This window comes from Psittacula echo (genome assembly GCF_963264785.1).
Source record: "Psittacula echo genome assembly, chromosome: 3".
Classification (NCBI taxonomy): Eukaryota; Metazoa; Chordata; class Aves; order Psittaciformes; family Psittacidae; genus Psittacula; species Psittacula echo.
In genome coordinates, this window is record NC_137736.1 from 63,476,185 (window position 1) to 63,502,717 (window position 26,533).

Genomic DNA, 26,533 nt, shown 5'->3' on the forward strand with positions numbered 1-26,533 from the left:
ATGACGGAGGCGGAAGTGGTTCGAGGAGGATGTAGCGGTGCTGACAGGGGCTGCGGTATCGCAGCCGCGGTCTCCCCGCCCCTGCAGCCAGCCGGCCCCGCCATGGAGGTAAAGGGGCGGCAGGCGAGATTGAGGAAGGAGGGGGGGAGGCTCGCGCAGCCGCCGGGGAGGGGGGGAGCCGGTAGCACAAGAGGGGGGGGTGGGACGCACGACCTTGGGCTGCAGTGCGCGGGAGGTGCGCGCCAGGCCTCCGTCCTCCCCACACCCCCTTTCGTGCGCAGCCCCCCAGCGGCGGCCGTTGGCGCGGGGCCAGCGCCTCCTCCGCGCCCGCCCGCGGCGCGGTGCAGCCCCGTTGAGCGGCTGCGCTGAGAGAGGGTACGATGGGCGGCCCGCCTGCGCAAGGGGTGTGGGTGGGAATGGGCGCTCTGGTCCCGGCCTGCGGCAGTGTGAGCGCTGGTGCGGGCTCCAGGGCTTGCTTAGTGCCTCCTGGGAGGAGGTGGGGATGCCATCCTGTTGGCAGGGCTGGGGGAGATCAGCCGGTGCCTAGTCACAGGAGGAAGCGCTCGGATGACAGTCGATGTGTTGCGTGGTTGCTCTTTAAAAGTACCCGTGGGTGAATAAGCGTTTCTCTACTGCTGAGATGATCTCATGTGTTCCCAGTATGTCAACTATGAAATCCTTCCCAACACAAGCAAGTAAAATTACCGAAGTATGTGTATCTAGTAGACACCAAGGCAAATCCAAAGGCAGCCTTGAAGAAGTTAAAGGTCCCACATGAAAGTAACTCACTTGAGTGGTGAGGCACTGGCACAGGTTGCCCAGAGAAGCTGTGGATACCCCATCTCTGGCAGTGTTCAAGGCCAGACTGGACTGGCCTTTGAGCAGTCTGGTTTAGTGGAAGGTGGCCCCACCGATGGCAGGGGGTTTGAAACTGGATGAGCTTTAAGGTCCCTTCCAACCGAAACCATTCTGTGGTTCTATGATTCTGTGGTAGTTTCTGATCCGCATGCATTCTAATAGAGGTTTATTGCCTCTGCGGTTTGAAGTAACTCAAAAGGTGGTGTGATGTTACTTTGTATGAGTAGAGTTGATGGTGTCTGAAAGTTGCATGCTGCTCAGAAAGTCACTGCTCGTAATGGTCATTACTGCCACAGTTTGCATCAAAGTCTAATATATTGCATTTATGTATCGGTTAGGCTTTCTAGGAGTATGTTAAGCTATTGCAAAAGTAAAAGGTGGATAGCAATTAAAATACACAGAACATGGTAAGCTGGCTTAGAAACACCTTAGTGTAGATAAAGTAGGTTTTAAATTAAATATGTGGATGTATATGTGTATATGTATGTATGTATATATGTATTGGTAAAGCATGGGAGCATGCCTTGGTTTCAAAATGGTTGAATGAAAACTTGCAGGATTCAGTGCTTAGAAGTGTGCTTGCTATCTGCTGATTCACATCTCAGATGCACCTAATCAATGAAGATATTAGGATTTTTTTATTAGCTCATCTTCCTCATTGTTGTTCAGTTCAAATGGGTGAAACCCTCTGTATTTGATGAGCTTCTTATGGTTTATGTTACCAGAACAGCAAAACTGGATGTATTGTGTTACATGATATGTAGTTCTGTCCCTCTCCGTATTAGCTTAAAGGAGAGTAAAAGTAATGTGTAGACCAAACTGTAGCATGAAGAGACATATGCTAGCATTTTCTAAACAGTACGTACAATTTGTTATACTTAATTACACTGTGGAAGCGTACTGGTTGTAGGGACTGTTTTACTAACTGCAGTGCTGAAGTATTACGGATGTAAATGTTGACACAACTTTGCATACCAAGGAAATCTGAAACTTAAATTATATAGCTTTTTTTTTCTTTTTTTTCAATGCAGTATTTATGTTTAACAGGCACATTATTTTCTTATAAATGTCTTTTTGCCATCTCAAAAAAAAAAAAAAAACAAACAAAAAAATAAACACCACCAAAAAAACCCGCCTCAAGCCAGTGTGATACAGAGAGAGAAAACTGTAACTGCCTTAGTCCTTGGTCTGGACCTGAACTCATATTTCTGATGACCTTTCTTATTGTCTGTATCAGCCGTTCTCTGTAAGTTGTTAGTGATTCTCCATTCTAGCAGTGTTTAGATCCAGTTTCTGTTATAAGGTGGGGTTTTATCAGAATAGAGTAGCCAAATAAATTGAAGGTATGTATGTATACATACCTAGCTATATAAATGCAAACACCTAGCTATATAAATCCACAAATAATTATATATACACCCCTTCACTTTTATTCAGACACACACACACAGGCTAGTAGGAAGGAAAAAGCACTGTAAAGGTCAGAGCTTGGAAATGCTACCCTTAATATATTGGCAGTGTCTGTTCCATTTTCCTTTGCCCCATCTCTGTTACATGTCTTTGTTCATGTTCCTGAATACAGGTAAGCATATCTTGGATAAACCACTGTAAGGTAACATAGTCTCCCAGATTAGATCTGTGGAAGTTTAGTGTGTGGGAGAGTTGTGTTATATTTTGTTCAAAAGAGCCTGGGCTTTGCAGAGTCTTTTCAATTCTGTTCTTTAGGCTAACAATTTTAGTGATAACTAGTGTAATGTATGTTTAAGAAAGAAAGAAAAAGAAGTTGAGGGGTATATATGGATGAAAGGTTCCCAAAGTTTGACTTAACTGCTACTCCTCTACATGTTTTTTCTATTCACGCCTTTTTTTAATAAGTCTTTTAAGAACAGGATAGTGAGTCATGCCTTTGTAACCTCTTGTAAATAGAATGTTTTTTGAGTAGTATATCAACTCTAGACGTCAGTTTGGTAATGGAATCTTAAGATCAGACCATACTGGTTTGGAAATCAGGAGTTTCCTATTCTGCTGTTGTATTGTACTAATCATGATATATGTCTATCAGATTTTTTTTTTTACATTATCCTTTCTGACTAGTCCTGCAAATATGTTTGGGTTTTTTCAGGCTCTCGCTATATTCGGTTATTCTTGGTGTTTGCAGCTTTCAGTTCTTTCAGTAGTCTTACATTCGAAAGTTCAGTTATCGACCATAGTGCTTTAATTTGTTATAGGTTCAAGATGCTGGGCAAGAGATGGTGGCGTCTTCTGTCACACCGGGATCAGGCAAATCAAAGGTAATCAGCCCTCACAAATGTCATTTGTTTGGATAGCAGTAATTGAAAGGGTTACAGCTTAGCATGCAAGCTGTGACTAACATAAAGGTATATAAACATACTAACATAAAGGTATTTTTAAACAGTTCCCTGTCTTCTGGACTTCTTGAAAAAAAAAAAAGATTTATAAACATTAGGCAAAGGTGTTTTGAAAAATATATGGGGGAAAATATCTCTTATTGATATGTTCGCTTCCTGTTATAATATTTTGTAAAATATCATTAGCATGCAGTTTTGGCAACAGTCTGTTTCATAATGTGCACGTCAATGTTACAGCATGCTGTTTTCAAAACGTTGTTTAAAGTATATTACTGAATTGTAACCCTTCCCAAGTGAGTTTCTGTGTCTATCTGATGCTGCCCACTTCTGTGTTCTAGAATGATTTTTGAAAAGTACAGTATTAGAAGTAGTTTCTCTGACTGCTCTGGAAATAACAAAGTTTGATAACAGAACAGCAGTAACTTGGACTGTTACTATTCTTTCAAATGTCTGATAAGACAGGTTCTTGTCCTAAAATTTAGCTTCTTGGAGTTGAATGCTAAAATGCCCTGCTTTCTGTTTATCTCTAGATTACAGGAAGCTGATTTCTGTAATACATACTTTTTTTTACAGCTGGACACATTACCCAAAGAAGATCTCATCAAGTTTGCAAAAAAGCAAGTGATGCTTATACAGAAAGTGAAGTCAAGATGTACAGGTACCTTAATGGGAAGAACACAGTTTCTGCCTTAATGCTTGATAATATCAGACCTTTCCAAATATCAATGCATATTTTTGCTAGGTAGATTATTTTTTTGTTGTGAGGGTAAGGACTGAAGTCCTTTAAGCAAGGAAGGGAAGAAAAAGAAACATTGCTTTTGTCAAGTGTTAAATTAATTCTGATCTGGCAGTGTGGCATGATGGAACAACGTGGTTTGCGCAAGAGTTGAAATGGGACTTGTCATTGTTCCTGATATTAGTTGCAGGGATACTTGTTGCTTTTCAGGAAGCAGATGGGAGGGGGAATGTCTCTGACAAATTTTTGCATAGTTAGTACTGTTGTAGAGTACAATGGCTTCTTTAAAATGATTAGCTACATTATATTTGATCATTTACTGCTTTAACAAGAAATTGTAAAAGTATCAAACAAAATTTTGTGTTAACCAACTAAAACTATCCTGTAAGGTCTATGCTGTCGTGTGCTGTTCTTCTCTCTGCTGTCCCTTTTTGTATAGCGGCCCACTATTTGGCCTGGTGCCACTTCCCCTTGTTTGGAGTTGCAGTTATGCTGACTGTTGGTAGCTTCCCAGTGAAACAGTAAGGATAGGTTGGGCTATATATAGTAGGCGTTTCCTCAATGGGGTTATTCATAAGGTCTTGTTCTTCTGCCTGCTGCCTATTTATAGAGAGCCAGTAGGAACTGGATATCTTTTCTCTGGCTTAAATTGATCATGAAATAGAAGGTAAGATCATCATCAGATTGATTTCTATCTGTTGTCCCTCTACCCAAACAAGGAGGCTCTGCTTCCTTAGGAAACAATGCTAAATTTCAAGACCTGAGAAGTAGTAGTCTCTTTCCATTAGCCCCTTCTATCACTCCATTAAAAAAAAAATAAAAAAAAATTGATGAAATAAAAGATGTTTCTGATTTAAATAGGAGCATCATTAGGCACTGGATTTACATTTAATTTGCTACTGTGAAGGAGCATCGATTCATGCTGTGAAATTTCTATACTTTTTTTTGGTTTTTTAAGAACTAGAGAAAGAAATTGAAGAGCTCAGATCTAAAGCAGCTACTGGAGGAGCTGATGATATTATTCAGGTAGGAATACATGGTGGATTTTTAATGCATTACACAATGTTAGCTGAAGTAAATATATAGAAATAATTTGGTAAATAGTAAATAGCTTTAAAACTGTTATTCCAGTTGAATATAATAAATTTTTGGAAATTCAGGACTCTTCCTAAACCCTCTTTTTAACTCCTTCCTCCACTTCTCAGAAAACACTTGATTTTGTGAGGAGTAGTACAGAATTGTACAACTTTCTCAGCAAGACTTTTTCCTTGTGTAGCTGGTTAGACAAGGTTTTGTTTATTTTAGAATGTCCACTGTGGAAAGACTTCAGCCATTTAGAAAACTCCTGAGACAGTCATTCAGTGTGATCAGAAACCCATAATTAAAGTTGCATGTCACCAGAAATACTTTGAGAAAAGTAACAGGAATTTTTAAGTGGCAAGAGCATCTATCTTTCTCAAAGTAAGGGTCACAGATGACATCTGAAAGGAAAAACTGGTAGTGAGGAGGAATTTATTAACTGGGAAATTGTTTTTAATAATTTGGATGAAGATTTCTACAAAAGGGGAGTTCCCACAGCCACCTGGTGATAAAATACTTGCTGATCAGAAATACAATTTTGAACAGAAACTATTATTCAGCATCATTGTTTTAGTCTAGCTATTCCAGATCTGTTATATTTGGGCTGAAACTAATTTTTAAAATTGGAGCTATTGTTTTAATTGACAAAGTCATTTAAGTATATGTGAGTTCCTGCAGTCTGCAAAAATTTTTCAAGCTTCCAATGTTAAGAAATCTTTTTTAAGTGATCTTTCTCCCTTAAATTAGGCTCTCACAGAAAGACTGGATGTTGTACTTCTGGAAAAAGCTGAAACTGAGCAGCGGTGCATAGCTCTGAAAAAGGAAAATGTTCAGAGAAAGCAAGAAGCAGAGGTACTGAAATGAGCAATAGAACATTACTAAAATATTTCAGAATTATGTTTATTTTTGCTGATTAGTTTTACTTGCTGTGTATTTCACTTTCATTTTAATCTTTTCCTTCACTTACCTTTTTTACCTAACCCCCCCCAAAAAAAACCCCTAAAGGCTTCATATGTTAATACCCATCTTCTAAATTTCTTAATTGATAGTTTTTAAAGGAATGACTAAATATTAAAAATTTTATATGCACCAGCTAGATCCACAGCTGTTCAAAAAGAATTCAGTCTGTACATTAGTTGCCTACATATGTGACAGCTTCAATCAGTCAGATCTGTCTTTCTGTGGGAAATACATTCAGGTATTCACAGGAAAGAGCCTGTCAGCCAAGGCATCTATATTATGTCAGTAATCTCAATTGATAATAAAGTCAAGAGTGAACTGCTTGCAACTGATGAACATTGTTATATTCCAGATACTTGAATCTGGTCACTAAAAGCAATTTGGTCTTTAATACATTATCAGAATAGTTGCTAAAGCTGAAGTCTGTCATGACCATTTTGTGAAGTTATACTGGTAAACATGATTTAAGACTTAGGTTTTTTTTTTCTCATTCTACATTTTCATTCATTTTTGTCCTCTCTGCAGTTCTGAATTGAGTTGTCCTAATGTAGTTAGATATTTGAGAACTATAGCAATCTTTAAAACTAAGGACTTGTATTCTGTGTGCAAAATTACCAGTATTTAATAACTTGCCTGTTTGTTTAGGCTGCAGTGGCTAAGACAGAAGAATTGCAGAAGCAACTGGAGCAATCAAGTACTAACTCTCTGGAAGAAATAAAAGCTCTGAAGAGGGAATTAGCAAATGCACAATGTAAACACAACGAAGATTTAGCAAAGCTGGAAATGGAATTAGAAGAACAAGTGAAGAAACAAATGGGGCTGATGGAACATATTGAATGTCTTAGTGATAGTCAAAAAGAAGTTAAAAGATTACAAGATGATGTCCGAAGAATTAAATCTACTTACGAGGAGCAAATTTTGTGTCTGAGCAAGCAGTTGGAAACTGTGAATGAAGACAAAACCAAAGAAGTGACAAATCTGCAAGAAACTGTGAAAAGCAATTCTGAGTGTTACCATAATGAAATAAAAAATCTGAATGAAGAACTTAATAAATTAAAAATTGCCCATCAGGAAGAGGTGTCAGCATTGATGCATCAGATTGAAATAGCCTCTAAAGAAAATGAAGAAAAGCAAAGTCAGATAAATCAGTTACAGCACATTTTGGCAGAGGAGGGCTTAATAAAAGAGAAAAATGCGGAAGATGAAATATGTGCTAGTACTGACCAGCATGAATATGATTTGGAGCAGCTGAGAGAAGTCTTAAATAAAAATGTAGAAAACAAAGTAGGCGTTGTAGATACACAAGAAGAACCTTATGCAGAACTGACAATGGAAGAAAAGGTTAGGCAGCTGGAGCATAGTTTGGAAGAGCTTCAGTCCCAACATAGTATATTAAAAGATGAGTTGACTTACATGAGTAATGTTAAACTAAAACTGGAAGAGGAAATCCATCACATAAAGGATGAGTACTTTCGTGAGAGGGAAGACTTGGATTTTAAGATAAATGAATTGCAGCTTACTAAAGAAGACTGCTGTTGTGCAATTGAAAAACTAAAATTGGAGCTTCAGGCAGCAAGACAGCACTGTGAAACTGCTGTGAAAGAGCATAAGTTAGAGACTCAGACTCTGAAAGAACAACATAAGAGAGAAATTGCTGAACTAAATGAAACTTTATTATCTGGTTCTGAAAAAGAAAAGATGGCATTAGTTTTTGAAATGCAGGAACTTAGAGACCAACTTGAAAAGCTAACTCAGGAGAAGGAAGAAGCAGTGTCCAGTTACAACAGCCTGAGAGAAACAATGGAAACTCTACAGACTGAGTTAGGGGAATCTGCTGGAAAGATCAGCCAGGAGTTTGAATCAATGAGACAACAGCAAGCTTCTGATGTCAGTGAACTGCAACAGAAACTCCGGGCTGCTTTCAATGAAAAGGATGTTCTTCTTGAAACTGTGAATCGCCTCCGAGAAGAAATAGAAAAATTATCATCTAATCAGCCAGATGTAGAAGAACTTAAATGTAAAATTCTTGGTCTACAGGAGGAGAATAACACAATAACAAGCTCCATCGACCAAAAAGAGACTGCTATAAAAGAACTGGAGAAGAAGATTGTTTCTCTTACTGATCAAAACAAGGATATTTTAAATGAAGTGAAGTGCTTGGGTGAAGAGAGAAAAACCCTTCAGGAAAGGTGCATGCAAGAACAAGGAAAAATTCAGGAACTTCAGCAAGAAATAGGTGTTGCTAACCAGTACAATACTGACCTGAAGAAAAAGGTGGAAGAATTAACGGAGAGACTGAACGAAGCTTTAACTAGGAAGAATGAAAATGCTCAAATGCTAGAGCAACTGGAAAACCAGATTGAATCTCTGATGCGTGAAAGAGAGAGCCTTTCATCTGAAGCATATACTCTTTGTGAGGAAAATAAGAAAATAACTCATGAAAAAGGCAAATTAAGTGAAGAGCTGGAAAAGATTACCTCTGAAAAAGATGGTTGGTTGGTGTTGAAAGAGCATTCTGAAAACTTAGAAAAGAAACTACAAATGATGACTGCAGAAAAAGACCATATATCAACATTACTTGAAAGTGAACAAGAGCACAGATCCCTTGTGAGAACTCAGCTGTACCACTTACTTGAGCAAGTGGGGTCCAGTGTTTCGGGTTACAGCGAAGAGTGTGATTCTCTTAACTTGTTAGAAATTGCAAACGAATACATGTCCAAACTAAAAGAGCAGCAGTGTCTTGCTCTGCAGAAGGAGGAGGAAGTTCTTCATTTGCAGCGGGAAGTTGAGAGAATAGAGGAAGAAAATGCAGCTCAGTATACAGAACATAGATCCCTGATTCAGGATTTGGAAAAAGAAAAGGAACTCTTGAAAGAAGGATTGGAAGAAGTGTTGTCTGAAAAAGAAGCACTTCAGTGTGATCTCCAGGAGCTGAAGAATGCCAGTGAAAAAACAAGGATTGAAAATCAAGATCTTTTAGCTAATACTGAAGAGCTTACTCAAAAACTTGCTTTTTATGAAAGTCAAATACAAGAACAGCAAAAAGGATCAGAAAAACAAGACAACTTAAATTTCATTCTGGAACAAAAGGAAACTGAACTTAGAAATGTGAAAGACGAACTGAATTCTCTAAAGGTTATATTTTGTTATTGAAGTATACAGACTAAACCTCTAAAGTCTTCAGAATTAAGGTTCAAAAAATACTTTCAATTCTCTTTTTCTTCTTTTTCTTTTTTCTTCCCTTGGCCTGAAAGTGAGTTTCTCTTCTATAAACATAACACGTTTCTGAGTTTCCTAGCACCTCAAAATCTCCTCCTTTCCCCCAGGAATAAACAACAAAGCCAAAGCAATCATAATGATCTGTTGACAAACGTTGCTTGTATTTCAACCTCTCTTCCTATCAATATCCCTCAGTAATCATTTAACTAGATGGACTAACCGACCTCATAGTCTTTCACCTCTAACTTTCTATGATTCCATCTCAAACAAAACTCCTGCTTGATCTGCATTATCTGCTCCTAACTTCAGGTCCTGGGAATTGATGGTTATGTAAAACTGACAGCTGCAGAATTAGTGGTCTCCCTTTTTTTTTTTTTTTGTCCTCGAACAGGATCAAAAGCAGCTGTTAAAAGGTTGGAATATTTTCCTTTCATCATAATTATGCTTTTCAGTGCAAAGCTGATACGAAATTACACATAAAGAATTTATTGGTAGTAAGAATGTAGACATAGTCCAGCTGTAGCTGAAACTTCTGGTGGCTTGTTAGGGGAAAAACATCACAAAGACATTTTTGTAACACTTCTTATATCTTTTGTTTGTAATACAGAATTCAATGGAGACCATGACTGAGAAAACTGATGGAGAGTCTTCAGTAGCAGAGCTTCAGGAAAAAATTGGTATCTTTCTCACTGTTCTCTTTCATGTAAACAGTTTGGGGTTTTGGATTGTTAGTTTTTGTTTCTCTGCATAATTGTCCTGTATTTCCTACAGCCAAGGAAGGTGGGAAGTAGATAGTCAATGCAACTTCCTACAATATTCCTTCCATTAAGGATTTAAAATATTGTTAGCTATCTTAGATTTTATATTTCTTAAGGTCTTTTCTTCCTGTGTGCATATGGCTGTAAATGGTGTAGTGGATTTAATTTTAGTTTTTAAATATGGCAAATAATTGTGTCAATAAGAATCCCTAAGGCTGCCAAGAAGTGAGGAGAGCAATGCTTTGGCAAAACTGCTGTTGCCTCATTGCAGTTATCCCAACACATTAGGAAGGAAATGGTTCTGAGTTGTTACAACTGTATGTAGAGTAGATAGGAATATGGCTGTTAACATTGTGTGATGGAAGCCTCTGAAACAGGGAAAGATTGTCCCCAAGCTGTCTATGTGGCTGGATGTTTTGGCTTAAATTTAAACGCTTAACTGAATGAAACATCTCAACATCTTCTCCTGCTTTATATTTTATTTTCAAGTCATGCTGGTATTTGTGTTCTAATTGAATTTCATTTCAGTTCTTGGGGGAGAGGAGAGGTGAGGCATATTTTTCACTTTCTCATTTATTTATTTTAGGAAGGCTTGAAAAAGAATCTGCAGAAAAAGGAGAGAAGCTAAATAAAATTAAGGTTGTTGCTGTGAAAGCAAAGAAAGAATTAGATGCCAGCCGAAAAGAGGTACCCTGACTGCTTCTTCCTATGAAGAACATTCTGCATATGGGGTTCTGTTTTAATGACGTGCCTTTCTTTTTAAAAAGATGCAAACTCTGAGGGAAGAATTGGAGTTGGCTCGGTCAGAAAAAGATCAGTTGTCTGCTTCAATGAAAGATGTTATTCAAGGAGCTGAAAGCTATAAGGTAAGAATAGTACTATATTTGCAAAAGACAGTTAACAGTCAGAAAAAGCTTTGCTTTTGAAGCCTAGCCTGTATATGTGTGTGTATATATATATATATATTTGCATAAGAATGTTTGGCAAAAGAAATTGTGTCAGTGCAGTTGAGTACCCAAGTCTGGAAATGTAAGGTTCTAGTAGCAGAACTGCGTAGCTGCTGTCAGAAGTGAATAAGGCACTTCCTTTCTATTGGATAGTATTTTAAACCTTTCAAATACAGCATCAATACATATCATATAATATTGCTGAGGCAAAACATAAATTCTTATGAGTTCTTCAGAGTATGTTGAATTTGTGATCAGTTAGGAAGTCCTTAAATGAAAAAGACATAAACTAATGATTCCCCAGGAGCAAGTCTTGGAGCATGTCTCTGGGCACATGAAGCAGAAGTAGGTGACTAGGGACAGTCAGCAATGATTCACCAAGAGTAAATTGTGTCTGATTAATCTGATTGCCTGCCATGATAAAACAGTCGGAATTGTGGGTGGGAGAAGAACAGGGCCTCTCGCTTACCTTGACTTCAGGAAGGCTTTTGATCCTCTCTCACAGTACTCTGGTATCCACACTAGGACTTTATGATCTAAATGGGAAAACAACTGAATGGGTGCTTAAAAAGCAGTTGCATGGTTTGTCTTAGAGAGTAGCAATTAATGGCTTGTACTAGATGCCAGTAGCAAATGGGGTACCAAAGGGGCCTGTGCTGGGACCTGTCCTGTTTAACTTCAGCAGTGATCTAGAGAAAGTGATGGAGTACACATCCATCATGATTAAGGGACTGGAATAAGTGATGTACAAGGCTGAGAAATTGCTCAGTCTGGAGAAGAGTTGAGAAGGACCTAATGGGAGCCTTCCAGTACCTACAGAGGCATTACCAAAGGAGTAGAGTCATGTTATTAATGGTGGTGCAAGATGAGAGACAGTCATCCTAAATTGAAATGAGAGATTCCAACTGGATGTGTTGCCCTATTTTTGCCGTATGAGGATGGTTGAGCTTTGGAAGGTGTTGCCCAGATAGGTAGTGCCATCCTTGGAGGCAGGTCGTTTCCAGGCAGGAAAGACTGGACTGGAGAAAGCTCTGAGCAAGCTGTTTTGATCTCACTACTGACCCTGCTTTAAGCAGGAGGTTGAATGTAGACCTCCCGAGGTCTTTTGTGACCTGAATCACTTTAGAATTTCATGAACTGAAAAGGGTTTCTCCAGAGCCTGTGACGAAATAATAGCGTTAATTTCAGTCTGATATTCCAGTGTTGCAGTAAGACAACTCATATGCTGAAATATTAGGAAGATAAGTAAGCATCTGAGGTATAGAATACGCTTATGCAATGTATACTGTAAAAAATGATGGGTTTGTGTTTGTATGTATTAAGAATCTTTTGATAGAGTATGATAAGCAAGGAGAACAGCTGGATTCTGAAAAAGGCAGAGCAAATAATCTTGAACATCAGATAGAAGACCTCACAAGACAGCTACAGGTGTCATCCCAGCAGGTCAGTTCTGTATGTGATTGCTACTATGTATAGTTTCATAATCTTGTGTTTTGCATAGTGAATTGAAAATCAGGGTTTGGGTTGTTTGGTTTGTTTTTAGTTTTTCAGCATCTGGTATTCTGTCTGGGCTGTGACAAAGGTAAATATATCTAGAATGTCTGGCTTTTTCAATAGGAAAATTTAATTTACCTGAGGTCAGCTCACAGAAAAGAGCAAGTGATCACCTCTGGCTTGGTTTGGCCATACAACTCTGCTGCATCTACCAGATATATATAAAAAAAAGTGTCAAACTTACATTCTATCACTGGTTTCACATCTACATGCACTTCTCATGAAGTACAGCACCTTTAGCTGTTACACTGGTTTTGGTTGGTTTTTTTTTTCTTCTGTTTCTAAGACAAAATGTGGTTTTGTTGTTTAATAAACAGTGTGTTTAAACATACTAAATTAATTATGGGGTTCTGTATCTTTCACAAGGATGAGACTTCAGGATGCATTGTAGAGTACTATAGTGGCATTTGCAAGAGTCTAAGATAGTAATTAAGCAGCTGTGAGATGCATTTTTGTAAAGCTAACTGCAACGAGTATGGGATTTAGGATTTAAACTCCCAGGCCCCATATATAATTACACTGAAGATCCACCTAGACCACAATTTCCTTATAAATGGAAGCTAGTAGTGAATAGCATAGGAAGAAATGGCAAATAGTAGTATGTATTTTTCTGATTACGCAGGCCTTGAATTTTTCAAGTTTATTTTGAAGTATGTTATAAATAAAAACACTGGTTAGGTAATTAGCAGCTTCTTTCACTTATACTTCATTCTTAGTCTGCATTATAGAGACTCTGAACAAAGTAATCAAATTGTGCTAGTGACTTTAATTTAGCCTGTTTCTTAGTATGATTTAAAACAGTTAGATGGAGAAGACTCACTTGCAGGAGTGCTGTTTGTAAGGTTGTTGCATAGAAATCAGAGTTTGTGTTTTAAATACAGACAATATCTTAGCTGAATATGCATGCAACTTTGACAAATTACGTTTTTATCTTTCCACTATGGTTATTTCAGCATGATCAGTTACGCTCCGCTAATGAAGACCTCCTGGCTCGTGTTGAAACACTGCAACATAATGCTAAGCTGCTGGAAGCTCAGATACTGGATATACAAAAAGCCAAGGCAAAGGCTGACAAAGAACTAGAAGCTGAAAAGCTTCTAAAAGAACAGAAAACAAAGGTAGTATCTGTAGAGATGGTGCATAAGCTAAAGCATTGCTTTCAGTGGATTTGGCTTCTGTTAGACCATTGTAAACTGTAGTTTTTATAGAACAAGTTCTATACCTTCTCTTCTTGTTACTTGACTCAGTCTTTTTTTGAAGGCTTGATCTGTTCACTGAAAGAATTTTGCAAGGCTGTCACTTAGAGTAGGCTGGGGATGACAGAATGTGAAAAAACACTTCATAATTTGGGGTTTTCTTTGGTTCCTGGTGATTTCCTAAAGCAAACAAAAAAGTAATGAATTATCTCTGTACAACCTAAGTGTGCGTATGTAAGCATAAATAGATGCTGAAATCTATTTTGAAATTGGCTGGCATAATTGAGAAGGATTTAAATTTCAGGAGCATAGTGGTGCTCTCCGAGAAATAGAGGAGCTTCAGATGCAACTTCAGAAGGAAAAGAAACATCTGCAGAAAACTGTGCAAGAACTAGAGCAAGCCAGAAAGGTAGAGTTGCTGTTCATGTTAATGCTTAATGGACTACCAAAGATTTTGGCCCATCTTGCTGTGTTGAATATCTCCCTTTCTGTTCTGAGGATTTGAAAGGCAAGGTTTGCAAAAGGGAAAACATACGGCTTTTACCCCTGGTTTTATGTTTGGAAACCTGATGTGTACCTTTGGGTTTATTGGGAGGTTTTTGGGGGTGTTGGGTTTGGGGATTTTTGGTTGGTTGGGTTTTAATTTTTTTGTTTGTTTTACCTTGGGTTATGTGGCCTGTCATCAGTCAAAATAGGGACAGCATTCAGATGTCTGGAGTGCTTGTATGATGCACTATTCAGAAACTGCCCTTGTAAGGACTGAAGATCATAGAAACTAAAATCTGCGAAATACCTACTAGTAAAATTCTTAAAGTTAGCAACAAGTTTTTCAAAGCTTCTGGGTTTTTTTTATAAATAGATTATTTACCGAGGATATGGAAACCTGATGGATGGGTGTTGCTTGCGGATATGGATAGCTATAAAGGTTTTTTTAGATGGGTAATACAGTTTTTTAATATAACTAAAAAAAAAAAATCTTAGCAGCCAAGGCAGATAGTAAGCTGTAACTTCATTGTGTGCAATTTGCAGGATGCTCAAAAAAGTACACTGATGGATATGGAAATAGCTGATTATGAAAGGCTAGTAAAAGAACTTAATCAGAAGATCACTGATAAAGACAGCAAAATAGAAGATCTTGAGCAGGAGACAGGGATTCAAAAACAGAAGCAAGAGACCCTACAGGAAGAAATAAGTGAGTAATGTATAAACAGCAAGAATCACTATGGTATAGTTAGTAATATAGTAGCATTCAGAAACAACTTCTCTCACTCACTGACTTGAGGAAGTTTTGCAGGGATACTAAACAGTTACATAGTCAAATATACTTTTCCATAAAGGAAACTTTACTAAGTTGATGCAGTATTCAGTAAATAAAAGCCAGATTGCCTGCCTGATTAACTTAATAATAGAATCAGCTAACAAGCACAGTTCATCATAAGTTCTGAAATTTGGTGACTGACAAGGGGTTTCCTTCTGACGTACCACACACATAAAAGTTTACTAGTTAGTATGTGGTTGAAAAATTCGTTTCGTACTATCCTTAACTGTAAGTCTCAAAACATTTATTTGAAGATTTTAGCGATACTTGGGAGTAGGATACTAAACTTACTGTAAGCTACTTATTTGCAGCTCTTAAGAAATATGTCAAATTTTGCTTAAATAGTTTCTAATATTTTTAAGGAAATACAGGGTAGAAAGTTTCTTTTGCATATAACTGGTGTTTTCTGCATTAGAGTCACTTCAGTCAACTATGCAACAGGATGAGGAAAGAAACGCCAAGATAAAACAACTCCTGGTGAAAACCAAAAAAGAACTGGCTGATTCAAAACAAGCTGTAAGTCCATTTGTTAATGACTGTGTAGTCCATTTTTAAACTAGCTTTTAAAAAATGGGCTGAATTAAGTTTCTGAGATTTAGGGGTTTTTAATAACCAGATAATTTTATCGTGCAGGAAAATGACCATCTAATGTTGCAGGCATCATTAAAGGGGGAACTGGAAGCCAGTCAACAACAAGTGGAAGCCTTCAAGGCAAGAAACTTCACTTCTTTATTATTATAAGGTTTCTTATTTAAGTAATAAGGGTGTTATTTGTACTGGGTGAATGGAATATAGGCTGAAAAATAAAATAGTTACTGGCTGTACTAGGTTATTAACTCTTTCTTAAATGAGTTTTGACTGTTTTCTGCTTTCCCCAAATATTACACCTGTAATGTTCTTTTAAACAGGTTTACCCTTTCTTGTTCTTCTTTCCCTTTCCACCAAAATAGAGGACTGTGTAGTTTGAAATTTGTAGTTGGGATGTGGTTTAAAATAATTACTTTAAAAAAAGAAGTTGCTCAGTTTAAAACAGAAGAACCCAGTGTTGTCAGCAAAAATCTTAAGTGTTGTCTATCTGCATAGATTTTGTTGGCTGAGCAGAATAGGAGTTGAATGCAATAAACAGTTGCAGGGAGGTGAAGGAGAGGGCTTGGCTTTCTTAAATGCTGCCACCTCACCACTGTAATTTTATCTTCAATTGTCTCTTTAAACAACATGACATTTTTAATTAAGTACATGGTAACCCATGTGTATTTTTTTTAATTCTATTTTTATTGGATTTTAATTTTATATTCACCAGTTCTGCACAGAAATTACTGTAGCAGAATCTTGTGTTCTCTGTGGCACTTCCCTTTGAGCAGGAAGAAGAAATTTTGTCATAGTGAAGTTTTCAACTGACTTTTTTTTCAGATTCAAGTGGCTGAGCTAACGTCAGAAAAGCATAAAGTTCAGGAACTCCTGCGAACTTCTTCGGAGCAACACCAGCGTACATTGAATGCCTACCAGCAAAAAATGGCAACCTTGCAGGAAGAGTGCAAAGCAGCCCAGGTACTCTAGTGGAAGTAATTATCCATTTAAAACAAGAAAATGCAACAGTTGGTTCTTAATTTGGGTGTGGGGGGTTTCAGTGTAAGATGCATTTCATTTTAGATAAATAAGGGAGCAATAGTTAATAGCATAACTTATGAAGGGTTTGTTTTTTATGTGATAGGCTGAACAAGCATCTGTTACATCTGAATTCGAGAGCTACAAAGTCCGTGTTCATAATGTTCTAAAACAGCAAAAGAATAAATCTGCTTCTCAGACAGAATCTGAGGGAGCCAAAAAAGAAAGGTAAACTCAAAATTTTTATATGCATACAGGAAAATACTGATGCTTCATTTGTTGACCTTGCCTTTGCTAATTGCTGACCAGCAGGGGAGTTCCACACTTCAATAAGGAGAACATCAGAAGGGAGACAGTTTGCTTCCCCAGTTACTTTGTGGTTGGGGCTTTTTTTTGTTTGGTTTTTTGTTTGTTTTGTTTTGTTTGTTTGAAGTTTTTTGATTGGTTTTTGCTATGCCTTTTTTTAAAAGCTCTATTTCTGTACTTTCATCTGATCTATAATCTAACTGTTGCTCTGCCTATCTGAACAGAAAAAAGATCAATTTATACCATGGTGGTGCTGCTAGTTTCTAATTCCTTGATTTGTCTTTTTTTTTTAGCAGTCATTTTTATGTAGATTACCTGTTGTTACAGTCAGAGGGAGAAATAAGGTGTTAGGAAGGTTCTTATGAATTTTCTGGCAGAAATTGGCCAGCATATTCTGTGTAGACATGTCGTTTTCTCTGACATAAAGTATTGTTGCAAAGTGCCACTTCCATCTAGGAAGAAAAGAGCAGGACGGTTCAGTGTAGGTAAAGCTCTGGTCATCAGTTCCAGCAGATTCGTGAAATACTGTTGTCTTATCAACTGTTATATGAGGAAAGACTTGGGTTGAGGGCAAGGAGAGTTACACTGCCTAATGTCCCCTGAAAATCATTTAAGTATGGTTGTAAGGCAGGTAAGTTCAGATTCACTTCAGAAAATGTCTGAACCCACTTCAGAAGTAGACTGCTTCCTGTAAAGCTTTGTTTTATAGTTATTGATCGCTATCTTTGGTGCCAGACTGGGCGTTTATTTGTAAGATGTCAAAATTAATTTCTGATACAGGTCTGAAAACAGTACGTGCAATTGCGGCTAAAAATCCACCAGAGGGAGACTTGTGCTTTCTTAGAGGACTGGGCTTATGGTTGGCTTGGGTTTTCTTAGCTATGTTTACCTCTTCCTTTCTTTTGAAGCAAGCAAGCCACACAAGTTGCATTTCTTTGTATCTCCTTTTTGCAGAATTTTAAAAAGTGCTGGTTTTTGTGAGAGGGTCACCCCGGGAAAAAGTGGGCAAGTAATCAAGCAATAAACAGATGACATAGTTTTCAAAGGAATTATTTACAAGTATCAGCTCTAAGGATTAATGAGATACACCATTAATAAGATAATGGAGATGTCTGCATATATGAATACATATATGAATATGCATAAATTGAGAATGTGTGTGATTTAAGACTTTCTTCCTGTTATATCTGATTTTGATTTATTTTTGACCAATATAGCTTATCTGGTTTTATATCTTGATGCTGCTTTCCAGTCCTTTGCACAAAATTTACTCAGGACATTTGTCTGCTGTATTCAGTGTTATTGAACTGATGTGCACTTACTAAACCAAAAAACCTCCACCACTTTCAAGAAGAAATTGTTTATCTCATCTGCATCCCACATGTCTTGTTCCTTCAAAGCAGCTTATCTCCTTATGTCTTGCTCCTTCAAACCAGCTTAAAGCAGAAAGTGGTATCAGTCTCACTTTCTAACCCTAGAGTTATATTCCCAACAGTTCAGATGGGATGTGATAAAACTATTTGTAACTATATTGAAACAGGATCAGAACTTTTCTAATTGTTTCTGCAGCAGTCACATTCTAAGATTATTTTGGTTACAGTGCTGTATTGATTTAATGAATAAATAAGCAGTTTGGATTAACTATCCAAAATGTTGCAGATATAGGTTTCGAATTAATGTAATTCTTTTTAAATGTATGTTGCTTATTTCTTTTTCTTCCTCTTGTAGAGAGCAATTAGAAATGGTGATAGAGCAACTTAAAGTTAAGCTGCAAGATGCTCAGCATAATTCACAGCTGAATGCATCTGAACTCGAGGTGTTGCAGTCTGAACATGACACCCTGCTGGAAAGACACAATAAGATGCTGCAAGAGACTGTTGCAAAAGAGGCAGAACTCCGTGAAAAGTATGGTCTGATGATGAATAGATACAGATATTTTATTTTGTGTGAACTTTAAGGACTGGGCATGTAGGGCATTTAACTTTATTTCCAAAGGAAAGGGCATGATTATTAAGAAAGTTAAAGGTGTTTTTAAAAGCCTTCAAAAGTTTCAGCAGTGAAAATGAAGTAGTAGCTGATCAGAGAATCTGAGATTTCTGCCAGCTTTCTACATGTTAACTATTAGATTTAAAAAATAACATTATTAAGCACATTGATTGTTCGTAAGTTCAGTGCTCAGCACTGCATGTGTGTTGGACTACTCAACTAAATTTGGATGTTTCCTATTACAAAAATAAGGTAGTTAAATGCAGGGCAAATTATTTCACAGACAAAATACTCAGTCCTGTGTCCACGCAGTGCCTTTCTTACAGAAGGTAGTGTGGTTTGAGTCCATTCTTGCTACAATCTTAATTTGCAAATTTTTCAAAATTAAATGAATTTTTTTAATCTGTATCACTTCTTGAAACATCACATGAATACCTAATACTTGAGCTCTTCAAAAGGGGTCTTTCATTGTCTTGTCTTCTCTATTTAGGTTACAAAGAAGCTGACATGAAATACTCATTAGAAATTGCAGCTTAGTGTTAGGAACTGTTGGCTACTCATCACTATCTTTGTACTGGTTTATCTGTTCCTGATAGCCACATGATTATTCATCAACTAAATTATGTCCTTCTGTGTTCAGCTGATTTAGTAACCAACTAAATTACGTCCTTCTGCATTTTTCTGGAAACAACCCATATCATAGTAGGTTCCTTTTGTACCCAGACAGACAAGCTCTTTGCTACTCTGGCTATATTTAAGTTTGTATGCTTATAAGGGCAAGGCCTATGCTTAGTCTTTCCATACATGCACTTTTTTAATTGCTTGTGACAATTTTGTCTTGCTTTTGGAGGATCTCCAAACCATGTACAATTTATGTGTTACTGATGTTTTTCTTGCTGACAGCTACATTCTTCTACCCTCTTTTGCGCTGAAAGTTGAGCCTTAAAAGAGATTAAACTTAGCTTCTTAGAAACTTTAATTTTCAGAAGTCCTGCATAAGTCTTTGGTAAATAAATGTTAAAGGAAGTGGAGTATAAAATAAGGGACGTGCCCCGTATGACATTACAAACAGTGATGTTGCGGTTCTAGAATTTAAGAATGTTTAGACTACAATGTCTGATGCTTTCATTTTTTTCCTAAAGATGTCAGAATTTTGTATTTTGAAATAGAGATCACGAGTTTATATAGTATAGTGTATTTATGTGATTAGTAATAAGTGTAACTTTTCCCGTGTTAAATTTTCCCTGCAAAAGAGGAATTTAAATGTGGAAAAAGCTGCACAGTCATTCTAAAATAATCATATATATGAAAATTGAAAACTACTTTACACTCTAACATTTTTGAGGTGTAAAAATAACAATGTTTTGTTGTCAGTTTCTCACGGGTTTTGTACACACTGCTTTCAGGCTCTGCACAATACAATCTGAGAACATGGTCATGAAAACAGAGCATGCCCAAGCTTTGAGTCAGCTGACAGCCCAGAATGAAGCTCTCCGGAACAATTTCAGGGATCAAGTCAGGAACCTGCAAGAAGAGCACAGGAAGACAGTAGAGACACTTCAGCAGCAACTGTCCAGAGTAGAAGCTCAGCTCTTCCAACTCAAGAGTGAACCAAACACTAGAGGTAACTTTCAGTGATAATCTTGGGTTAGACACAAATTTGTGTACCTGAGTCTGAATCTAAAACATGCTCATAACGTGTGGCTCTGTAATACACCAGAAACTTTTGCTGGAGAATCTGCAGCATGCTGTATCAATTCACTGATACCAGACAAGGAATTGAGTCTTTGTTATTACTGTCCCTTCAGAATCTTAAGATACTTGAATGCATCTAGAGGAAGGCATTATGGTGAAAGGGCTGGAAGGAGTGTGCTATGAGGAGCAGCTGGGAATTCTGGGTTTGTCTAGTTTGGAGAAAAGGAGACTGAGGGGTGACCTCCCCGTTTTCCATAGCTTCCAGAGGAGGGGAAGTGCAGAGGGAGGTGCTGAGGTCTTCTCACTGGTACACAGTGGCAGGATGCATGGGAATAGTTCCAAGCTGCACCAGGCGAGGTTCAGACTAGATGAAGAATTTCTTTACCAAGAGGGTGGTCAAACCCTGGAACAGGCTTCGTAGAGGGGCGGTCAGTGTCCCAATACTCTTAGTGTTTAAGAGGCATTTAGACAATGCCCTTCACAATGTGCTCTAACTTTTGGTCAGCCCTGAATTGGTCAGGCAGTTAGACTAGATGATCATAGTAGGTCCCTTCTAACTGGAACTATTCTATTCTGTTCTAGAATCTGCATCACTGTTACCTCTTTTGCAGTATTTGCATTGTCAGACAGATGGAGTGAAATTACTTTGTAAATATTTGGTGCCCTTCCTGTCAGTTTGCCTCAACTATGAGGGACAAAGCTAAAGAAGAGTGTATTGAAAGCTGTTTTAACAATGTTTGTTGTTGGTATACTTGTTATTTGATCCATCTTCTAATATAAGATTTTACTGTGTTCAAGCTCAAGTGCTATTTTTATATCTGTAAAGTTACTAATTAGGATGTAGTAGGACATTTGCCAAGCAGCAAGAACACTTTAAGAAGTTACTCTTTCCATATGTTACTGAAGCAGCAGGGCAGTGCGCGCAAGATTAGAACAATTTACACCTCCCACAAGACTGGTTAAAAAAAAAAAGCTAATTCTGTTTTGCATTAAAAACATTTGACACTTATAACTACAGCACGTCTTCAGGGAGAGTTCCATAAAGGCTTCATAGTCACTGAAATAAAAATTGCCAATTGAGTTTGGGTTTAGAAACAGACTTTAGTTGGAATGGTCATTTGGAGGTGAAAGGCTGTATCTTCTATTGTAAATGTTATGTGTGTATTTGGCTTTCTCCCCTTTCTTCACTTTTCCTCCCCTTTCATTTTGAAGACTATTATATGTACTGCTTTCCAATGTGAGACAGTCACACTTACGAAATAGCCCTGCCGCTTTCATTCTGATGACAAACATCAGTATTTTTCAGCTCCAGCTGTTTCAAATCCAGCTACGAAGAACTTGAGAGAAGGGCGAAACACTGACCTTCCTGTTCTTGATGTATACACTGTAGCTAGGGAAGAGGGAGAAGGTATGGAAACAACGGACACAGAGTCCGTCTCTTCAGCCAGCACTTATATACCATCCTTGGAACAACTTTTGAACTCCCCAGAAGAAAAACCTGGTAGGTAGAATATGCGGCTGTTTTAAGCACTTGCCTACAGAAGTTGCAGAAGTGTCTGTCCTCAGAATATCTGAGACAGTTGTGTTTTCATGCTTTTGGGAGCAAGGCACAAGCCTACTTAAGTGCCACTGAGTTTACAGTATCCTGAGTTTCTGTAGTTTTGTCCTGGAGTAAGGACCAACAGTAAAACATTGATACAGGTTTTAGTGACTTAAAGATATCGTATTTGTGACTTTATAATGGGAAAAGACTGGATGAGCAAGTCAATGAATAGTTACAGAACCTTCTGTATTCTGGACTAGTCTACTAGCGACAGTAAGTGCTGATTTAACTCTTTTTAATGAAAAGATAAAATGTCTGTTTATCTTAATGTGGCTTATTAGAACAGGATTTTTTTTGTAGTTTTTTTTCTAGCCAGCATGAAGACAATGTTCTAAGAGTCCACAAAAAATAGAAAAATACATGGTAGCATCTAATTGTGTGGTAAAAGTCTGCTGAACATCTTGTGGAGAACTCTTGAGAATCTCCATCTATGGGTAGGAAACAAGGAGCAAATTAAAACCATGTATCTTGACATACTTAGAACTGATTTGACAATCCCTTTATAATACATATACAAAAATAGATCACAAAACAAGCAGGCAGCAGCAATGATGCCTGTTAACTTTTAAGTTTGACTTTGCATGGATTTTGTTCCTAAGCAACTACGTTAATCAAGTCCTAATGGTAAGTAGATGCAAATGCTTTCTGCTTCTCTCAGTTTTCTTTTCCAATTAATTGCAGAGCCACCTCAGTGGCAAACAGAACTCACCAAGGATGAACTGATTCAAAAACTAAACACAACAGCGAAGAGTGCTGATCACTTGAATGAATTGCTTCGTGAATCAGAAGCAACCAATGCAATCCTGATGGAACAAATAAAGGTTAGCAGGCATGCAGGAAGTGTGGGGACAGCTGTAATTTCTGTGGTCTGTTTGTTAGCCAAAATGTTTAACACCAGGAATGTTTAGAAAATCCCAGTCTACAAAAATTTGGTGATGCAAAACTTAATTTTGGAAGGCCTTTATTCCACAGAACTAATCAGGGCTTGAAGAGTTGACTTCAGCTTCTTGGGTTTTGTTATATTCCCTCCCATTCTTCCTACCTCCCCCTCAGTTTCTGGGCAGCAAGGGGTGCAAGTAGATTGTGGGGAGGGGGGTGAGGAGTAAAAGCTGCTGTGAAAAAAACTCCTCAAGAGTTTGGAAGTTTAATGTTTAGTAAAGTGCCCTTACTCTTTTCACTTTGATACGGGCAGTAAATCCCAAGGGAAGTATTGTCTGGTTCCTCTTCCTGTAACCCCTTTAGGTGTCATAGATTAAAAGAATATACATGTTTAGAGATACATATACTAATAGAGTTTGGTTTGTTTTGATTGTACCTCCCTGAGTTTTCTGGAAGCATTTTTGACATAAAAATATCCTTTAAACATGCTAAGCTTTCTTTTATAAAATGTTTTTTGATGAATGATAATATTGTTGTCTTTGATCCACACTGCTAACTTAAATGTTCAACTATTACTCTTTATCACTGAAATAGAATCATTAGTACTATTATTCTAATAATATAATATTATTATAAAATATTAAATATTTAATATATTGTATAATAGTGTTACAACTCCTGCATAGATTTTTATTACAATGGATTATTTCTGGTATATTTCTGGACAACATAATCATGTTCAATTTTGACTGGATTTTTGTCCAGAATGTGTTGCTATGCACACATCGTTCTTTTAGAAGCAAGATGCATAATTCACTTTTTAGCTTTTCAAAAGATCTTTGTTCAATTGCTCATTATATGAAGCAAACAATATTGCATATTTTTTCCCTCATCTACAGCTTCTTAAGAATGAAATAAGAAGATTGGAAAGAAATCAAGAGAGAGAAAAGTCTGTGGCTAATCTAGAATACTTGAAGAACGTTCTACTGCAGTTCATATTTCTAAAATCAGGAAGCGAGAAGGAAAGGCTGCTCCCAGTAATAGACACCATGTTGCAGCTCAGCCCTGAAGAGAAGGGGAAGCTAGTTGCAATTGCCCAAGGTATATGGTGGCCAAAATATGGTTGCAAAAAAAAAGAAGTGGAAATAAAGGCAACTGAAGTTTTACACTTACTTTTATAGACTTTGGAAGGAAAACAAAACTTAGCAATGTAATGCCAGTGAGCTAGCGATAAAACCACTTTGCTTTGTTGAGAAGTTATTATTCAATTTTCAGAAAATAGAACAAATACCCAAAAGTATAAATCAAATTAAGGTAAAATATAATTTCGTCTGAAACAAGCATTTTAGGAAGACAGTAGTAAGTTGTAAAAAATGTAATGTGTTCATGTTTTGGGTAGAGTTCAAGATTTCTATAAAAGTGAACTTAAAATAGAGGTAAATATAGATTACTTTCTTGGCAGATGTTCTAAACAGATAATTAAAGGGGTTCTCTCGGTGCAATACTGCAGATAGAATCACAGAATCATAGAATGGTTAGGGTTGGAAAGGACCTTAAGATCATCTAGTTCCTACCCACCTGCCATAGGCAGGGACACCTCACACTAAACCATGCCACCCAAGGCTTTGTTCAACCTGGCCTTGAACACCACCAGGGATGCCGCATTCGCAACCTCCCTGGGCAACCCTTTCCAGTGCCTCACCACCCTCACAGTAAAGAATTTCTTCCTTATATCCAATCTAAACTTCCCCTGTTTAAGTTTGAACCCGTTACCCCTTGTCCTGTCACTACAGTCCCTGATGAAGAGTCCCTCTCCAGCATCCTTGTAGGCCCCCTTCAGATACTGGAAGGCTGCTATGAGGTCTCCATGCAGCCTTCTCTTCTCCAGGCTGAACAGCCCCAACTTTCTCAGCCTATCTTCATACAGGAGGTGCTCCAGTCCCCTGATCATCCTCGTGGCCCTCCTCTGCACTTGCTCCAACAGTTCCATGTCCTTTTTATGTTGAGGACACCAGAACTGCACACGATACTCCAAGATATAATACTAGTTTCTATACAGTAACTTCAAAAATCCCTTCAAGAAAATATGCTTTTTGTTTAAGAAATAAAGGAGCTAGGGAAGGAACAAAAGAATTCAGCCTTTGCATGAAATTAACCAAAGAGCTGACTGTATAAAAAAGTTCTGGCTCTGCTTCAAACAGTCTGAGCATTTGTCCCCTTTAAAACACTTTTTAATGAATTGTTTGTCACCTCTCAGTAACAACATGTAGCTTCATGTACTTTGCTAGCAACTGAGCTATACTTTGTTAATATAAAGAGTAAGTACCGCATGTATATATAAGCACTTCAGACTTCTGAACAAAGTCACGCTAATAAGGGAAGTGGCAAAGTACTGCATTCCATGATAGGCTTGCATATGGAAAGGTGAGGTGTAAATCAAGACCATAGCATTTAGAGCTTGTTCTGGCACTCTAATGAGCACTCATTGGATTTTTCTGGAGAAAGGTGATAAATGGCCTCTAAAACATCGTTAAGTACCCAAAGTAAAGTGGACTTGGTGGTAAAATCCATGAATATATTTTATGGCAGCCTAAGAGTGAGTATTGAATGTTACCTCTTCAACAAGTTTAAAAGGACAGCATTTAAAAAAGGACAGAAGCAGTGGGGGAAACAAGGTCATATAACCAAATTATGTAATGTCTAACATAATAAACTTAGTTTAATGTATGGTTTTCCTCTTCCTTCAGGTGAGGAAGAGAGTAGCTCACGGTCCTCTGGGTGGGCTTCATACCTCCACAGCTGGTCGGGACTTCGATAAGAGTGAAAAAGCTGAATCTTTAAACACATTCCACAGTTGCAAAAAGAGAAATCTTTATACAGAAGAACAACCTGTTGGTGTTGTAGCATTGAATTACAAGTTTTTATTTCTGTGTGTTACTTTTGGGTTTTCAGACTCTTCAAAGAAAGAAGCCGTTAGCAGCTGTGAAAGACTGTCCTATGTTGCACTCTGATATGGCAGTGAACTGGTCCTGTTGTAAATGTTAAAGCTGATGATCAGTAGTACAATGAGACTTGACAAATTAATCGCAGATTGCTTGGAAACAGAATTTGACAAACCTATGATGGCTCTTTTGAAACTGATTTCAAAACTTGGTCTAATGTAGTAACTGGAATAACCAGAACTAGACTTAATGCTTTTTAAAGTGTTTACAGTTTCACATATTTTTTTCAGCTTGCTAATCTATATGGTTAGTGTTACTCTCTGCACAACGAAGAAATTAAAATTGTTATTTCCTCTCTGGTGATGCTTACAAAGTGTAAGTCCATTAAGAAATAGAAGTGGCATTTTCTGCTTTAACACGACTGAATTTTTAGTCCTGTGAGGGGATTTTTTGTGTTTGTTTGTGGTGGGGTTTTTGTTTTGTGTTTGGGGGTTTTTGTTGCTGGAGTTTTTTTGTTTGTGT

General features: G+C 37.6%; 1 protein-coding gene across 1 annotated transcript; it reads left to right on the top strand.

The window, feature by feature from the left end:
- GCC2 (GRIP and coiled-coil domain containing 2) lies at nucleotides 1-25,947 on the top strand (the record flags this gene model as incomplete). The annotated part of the gene is made up of 23 exons (XM_080614199.1): nucleotides 1-108; nucleotides 3,087-3,149; nucleotides 3,801-3,885; nucleotides 4,922-4,989; nucleotides 5,791-5,895; nucleotides 6,649-9,138; nucleotides 9,830-9,899; nucleotides 10,567-10,667; nucleotides 10,748-10,846; nucleotides 12,251-12,370; nucleotides 13,435-13,599; nucleotides 13,982-14,086; nucleotides 14,707-14,869; nucleotides 15,411-15,511; nucleotides 15,629-15,706; nucleotides 16,406-16,543; nucleotides 16,707-16,828; nucleotides 18,635-18,811; nucleotides 20,299-20,516; nucleotides 21,894-22,088; nucleotides 22,872-23,011; nucleotides 23,969-24,170; nucleotides 25,817-25,947. 23 exons carry the CDS (start codon nucleotides 1-3, stop codon nucleotides 25,885-25,887), a joined length of 5,184 nt encoding a protein of 1,727 aa, XP_080470325.1. The 3' UTR covers nucleotides 25,888-25,947.
- Between the last annotated feature and the right edge of the window lie 586 nt (nucleotides 25,948-26,533).